This window comes from Musca vetustissima, unplaced genomic scaffold (assembly GCF_032173495.1).
Source record: "Musca vetustissima isolate MV318-11 ecotype Yass unplaced genomic scaffold, APGP_CSIRO_Mvet_v1 utg2274, whole genome shotgun sequence".
NCBI classification, from domain to species: domain Eukaryota; kingdom Metazoa; phylum Arthropoda; class Insecta; order Diptera; family Muscidae; genus Musca; species Musca vetustissima.
In genome coordinates this window covers 256,950-262,769 of record NW_026879689.1, presented here as the reverse complement: position 1 = coordinate 262,769, position 5,820 = coordinate 256,950, and the positions used below count along the sequence as shown (strand labels likewise).

At 33.8% G+C, this 5,820-nt stretch overlaps 1 protein-coding gene across 1 annotated transcript; it reads left to right on the top strand.

Annotated features, from left to right (window-relative positions):
* The first annotated feature begins 2,700 nt into the window (after positions 1-2,700).
* LOC133324770 (uncharacterized) lies at positions 2,701-3,513 on the top strand. The gene is made up of 2 exons (XM_061533610.1): positions 2,701-3,363; positions 3,439-3,513. The coding sequence occupies exons 1-2, from the start codon at positions 2,704-2,706 to the stop codon at positions 3,511-3,513; spliced, it is 735 nt and encodes a 244-aa protein (XP_061389594.1). The 5' UTR covers positions 2,701-2,703.
* The last annotated feature ends 2,307 nt before the right edge of the window (positions 3,514-5,820 follow it).

The window sequence follows — 5,820 nt, the reverse complement described above, 5'->3', positions numbered from 1 at the left end:
GCAAATAATTATAATGAAAATAAAAATGTACTTTTATTTTGGATATATTTGTAAAAAAACTAATAATAATAAAGATTGAGCTTTTACTACATATTATGCCTTCTTGATTACTAGATTTAAAAATATTCTTTGTAAATCCACACCTAGAGATCAAAAAATTATTCTTAATAATACACACCTATTATAGACCTCAAAAAGTATTCTTTAACCAGTAAGGAAAGTAGTAAAGTCGGACGGGGCCGACTATATGATACCCTTCACCACTATGGGTATATTAAACAGCACTATTAACATGAAATTGGATGAAATAAAATATGTGATATTTACCTAAATGTGAATCTACCTAGATCTATCCATAAACATGTCATTCGTTTGTTACAATGGGACAAAAGTATGTAAATCGACTTCAAACAAATATAAATAGGTCATCCTTGGGCTATATCTGTACTTCTAGAAAACGCGACTACGTAATTCTATGCTCAATTTTGTAAGTTGTGCAAAATTTGATGTCAATCTGACTAACATGAGCAGTTTGATGCCCAATTTACTTGAAATCGGGCGAAAATATATATGGAAGCTTTATCCAAATATTAAGCGATTTCAAACAACCTTGTCACAGGTTAGTTTATACTAATTTCAGAACGTTTTGTTCCTATTGGTTCCTTGGTGCGTCAATTACTTAAAATCAATATATAATAAAAGGGAGCTATATCTAAATCTAGGCCGATTTTCACGAAACAAGCAGACATCACTCTAGGCTCAATTCAGTACGTTATGCCAAATTTCGTGCAAATCGAAAGATAAATAGCGACTTTGGTGCACCATTTACATGAAATCGGACGAAACTATATGTGGGAGCTATATAGAAATCTGGACCGATTTTCTCGAAACCTGGCAGACATCACTCTAGGCTCAATTCAGTACGTTATGCCAAATTTCCTGCAAATCGAAGGATATATAGGGACATTGGGGACACCATTTACATGAAATCGGACGAAACTATATATGGGAGCTATATCTAAATCTTGACCGATTTTCACGAAACTTGGCATCATTCTAGACCTAAATGATGAGGCTGTACCAAATTTCGTGCAAATCGAAAGATATATAGGGACCGTTTACACTAAATCGGTTAAATATATATATGGGAGCTATATCTAAATCTGAACCGATTTTTCCCAATTTCAATAGGGTTCGTCCTTGGGCCAAACAAATGAGCTGTGCAAATTTCATCCAATTCGGATCATAAATGCGACCTGTACTTTGCTCACAAAAATACATGGACAGACAGACGGACGGACGGGCAGACGGACGGACATGCATAAATCGACTTAGAAAGTGATTCTATGCATATTCTCAAAAGGAACCACGTGTCTATCTCGTTTCCTTTTGCCTGTTACAAACATATGCACAAAGACATAATACCCTGTACCACAGTGTGGTGAAGGGTATAAAAATCCACGCCTATTGTATACCTCAAAAAATTATTCTTAATAAAACTATTGTAGACCTAAAAAAACTATTCTATAAAAATCCAAGCCTATTGTTGACCTCAAAAAAAGCTATTCTTTAAAAATCCACGCCTATTGTAAACCTCAAAAATTATTCTTAAAAAATCCACGCTTATTGTAGACCTAATTTTTTTTTTAAATCCACACCTATGGTAGACCTTAAAAAGTTATTCTTTAAAAATCCATTCTTTAATTGTAGACCTCAAAAAATATTCTGTAAAAACCTACGCCAAGTGTAGACCTAAAAAATCATTCTTTTAAAATCCATACTCATTGTAGGCCTCACAACAATTATTCTTTAATAATCCAAGCATTTTTAGGCCTCAATTTTTTCTTTAAAAATCCACGCCTATTGTAGACCTCAAAAAATTATTCTTGAAAAATCCAAGCCTATTGTAGACCTCAAAAAATTATTCTTGAAAAATTCACGCCTATTGTAGACCTCAAAAAATTTATTCTTTAAAAGTCCACGTCTATTGAAGACCTCAAAAATTTATTCTTTAAAAATTCAAATCCGAAATATTATTTAAAAATTCACGCCTATTATACTAGATAGACTTCGAAAAAATAATCATTAAAAATCCACGAACTATAATACTAGTCTAATATCTAGGATTTTGTACCTCTATTTAGAAATCGCGTCGACTTAGAAGGCATAGTCTAAACGCAATATTTAGCTCCGATTTTTGTGTCAGATTCTTTTTTGATTTGGGAATGATCCGCTAAAAACGAGAACTGGTTATGCTATATACCATATTTGTCATATAGAACCACTATAATAACATTTTACAGGGTATGACTGTTGCTGTTGTTAAAATTTCGCACGATAGCCATTATTATCGAAACGCTCTTCGTTATCTTTTGCCCTCTTCGCAAAAAGAATATTTGCCAAATTCATTTTAATTAAATGAAAACGATTTGTTTCGATAATAATCTCCGAACTTTTAACAAGAAAAATATATTTTATTAGAACAAAAACGCAACGACTATTCACCGATATAAAAATGGTATATATTAAATGGGATAAACAATAAAGCCAGTTGTTAGTAAGCGATTTGAGTTTCACGGACGAAAACATGAAGCTACTTCTAATAAATTTAACGGTAATGTGAACTGCTTTCATGTGGGAATAGTTTTCCAATACTAATTTTTAATTCTTAACATTTAGATATGCCTTGGATATACCCTGGCTATGTCAAATATGGCCATTGAGTATTCAAGCCTTGCCGATCCCTTTGCGGTAATGCAAAATCCCTGTGACGATATACGCAATGGACAATTTCTGTGCAAAGATTGCGCCACTCTAGCGTTCTGCTATCAAGAAGACGGCAACTGGAACACAATGCAGATCGCCAGCTGTGATACCGGTCGCGGTATGTATTGTGACGAAGATGTACGTGGTTGTGTTTACAAGAAAGAATGTGTCAGTCGTGGACCAAAGTTCGAGTGTCAAAATGCGGGTAAATTTCCCGATCCATACGATTGTAAACAGTATCATGTGTGCAGTGCAAATAAGGAAGACGAGCGATTCATATGTCCATCGGGTACAGCCTATTCGCCAGCCACAAAATCGTGTACACTTACTGCGAGCAATGAGATATGTCGTAAGCCTCAGTACACATGTGACAATGTCTTAGATATGGGTGCATGGCCTACGGATCCAAATATCTACTATATTTGTTGGTACACAAACGTTGATGGAGAGGTTGTCCGTTATCCGATGTTGTATCGCTGTGAGGATGGTTATGAATTTATTGCAAATACTTGTGTACCGAAAAGTTCGAGCGGACAAGTGCCCGGATCAACTACACGGAAAGAAACCACTACAACAACGACAGTGGCTTCACCATTGGTATGTGACCAATCGACGAATCTGATGTATAACCCAAATGATTGTTATTCATATTATATTTGTAAAAATGGACAGCTAGAGAACAAAAAATGTCCATCGGGAACTTATTTCCAGGTTAATACCCTTATGTGTGTCGTTGGAAGTTGTTAAGTATATATGAATTAATAATTTTCAAATAAATTATCGATTATACAAAATTTTCACGTGACAGAAGGCGTGTTCAATTGTTACTAACCATCACTGTCCAAATGTCACGTCATCCAGAAAGCAAATTTAAAGACACATTTACTCTCAAAATTATTTGTTGAGGCGAAAAACGATTTTGGTAGTTCAATGTCTTCGTAAGTATAAATTTATTTTCCCCGGAACTTTAAATCAATGTCCAAATGTTCCTGTGCCCACAAAACTACTAAAACTTTCAACTAAATTTAAGATAACACAAACCAAACTGTCATAAAATGGCAATGGATAGCGTGATTACAAAAGAAAGACAGACATACGGACCGCCATGGGTAAATCATTCTAGAATTATACCCCGATTCGATTTGAATTCGATGTGCAGTATTACCTACCATGTGAAATATTATAAAGAAAAATTTGACAGAAAAATCGAGAACACAAAATTTGAAAGGTTTTTGTTTTGATTTTCAATTTCAATTTATTATTGCATCATGGTTATACCATGGTATAGCCCCATGGTACAATGAATAGGTAGTCCATTAAGCGCAGCTGATGTCTTGATTAACTGTCAAAGTTGATAATTTCTACTTGAATTCGATGTGCAGTGTTGAAAACCATTTGAAATATTGTATGAAAAAATTTGACAGATAATCGAGACAAAAACAAAGGTTTTTGTTGGTATACATCACCTTATTATTGCATCATGGCACGATGAATAGGTAGTCTATTTAGCGCCGCTGATGTCTCGATTAACTGTCAAAGTGGATAATTTCTACTTGAATTTGATGTGCAGTGTTGCCAACCATTTGAAATATTATAAGGAAAAATTTGACAGATGGTCGAGACCAAAATAAAGGTTTTTATGTTGACACATCACCTTATTATTGCATTTCACATGGTTGCGTAATTTCTGATTGAATTCGATGAACATCGCAATTTGACAGTTAATCAAGGCATCAGCCCCTCTAAATGGACTACCTATTCATTGTGCCATGGCATAGCCCATGCGTAATTAATGTCATGTTTACATCATGTATAATTTATTTTTTTAACGTTTTATCAAAGACATAGAAACCGTAAAGACTCGACAAAATGCATTTTGACAAAATAGTTTATGAAAAAATATCCAGGGGAATCAGGCATAACAGAGACATGTTAACAATAAAAACGCAAATACGCGATAAAGTGTCTATAAAATGTAAATAAAATTAGAGATCTGTATTCAAAAAATGTGTTTTTATTTTATAAGCTTGCGATATAGCGTTTAAAACGTTTAATATTGTTTGCTCTGTTGTTATGATATCGTAACAACAGAGGAAAAGCCATCTATTGGAAATTGTGGACGTATCGATTGTCCTATCTTTATACTTTTATGCCTTTGGTTTTATAAAGGTAAGGTCACACTAGGAAACTATTTGACTCAAATGTCTTTTATTTTGTTTGCCCAAAAAACGTCAAATTTGTGTACTCCTGATTTTGTGTTCACATTGCTCTCAAATATTTGACAAATTTTTGACGTGTGTTTACATGTGGAAATTTATTTGCACCAATAAAAGTTTATCAAACGCTCAGAAATCACAAATATATTTGCCTGAGAATATTGAGAGAAGTTTTGACCAACTTCGATTATTTTTCTGTTCCTGTTTTTATTTAATGATTTTTATACCCTCCATCATAGTATGGAGGGCATATTAATTTTGTCATTCCGTTTGTAACTCATCGAAATAGTCATTTCCGACCCTATAAAGTATATATATTCTTGATCAGGGTAAAATTCTAAGACGATCTAGCCATGTCCGTCCGTCTGTTGTAATCACGCTATCTTCTGAAGGAATTGAGATAGGGTGTCTTTTGTCTGCAGGCAGGTCAAGTTCGAAGATGGGATATATCGGTCCACGTTTAGGCATAGCTGCCATTTCAACCGAATACGCTGAAATTTGGTACAATGAGTTCTTATTGGGTATTGAAAATGCGATTGAAAATATTTTGTGGTCAGATTATGACAAAAGAATATTTGACACTTTTCGTCAAATATTTGCCTAATGTGACCTTGCCCTAACACTATAAATCCAAAAATAGCTAACATTTCAATAAAAAAAAACCTTAAGTATATTCCAGAAGAGATTTCCTCATTCCTCACTCATTCAAACCTGAAGCAACTCTATAATGAGTGAAGAAACTCCATTTATGAAAAATTGGAATCTGAAGTATACTGAAAAAAAGTTTTTAATTATTTCCAACATTAAAAAAGTTATTAAATTTCTCTTAATTCTTCCA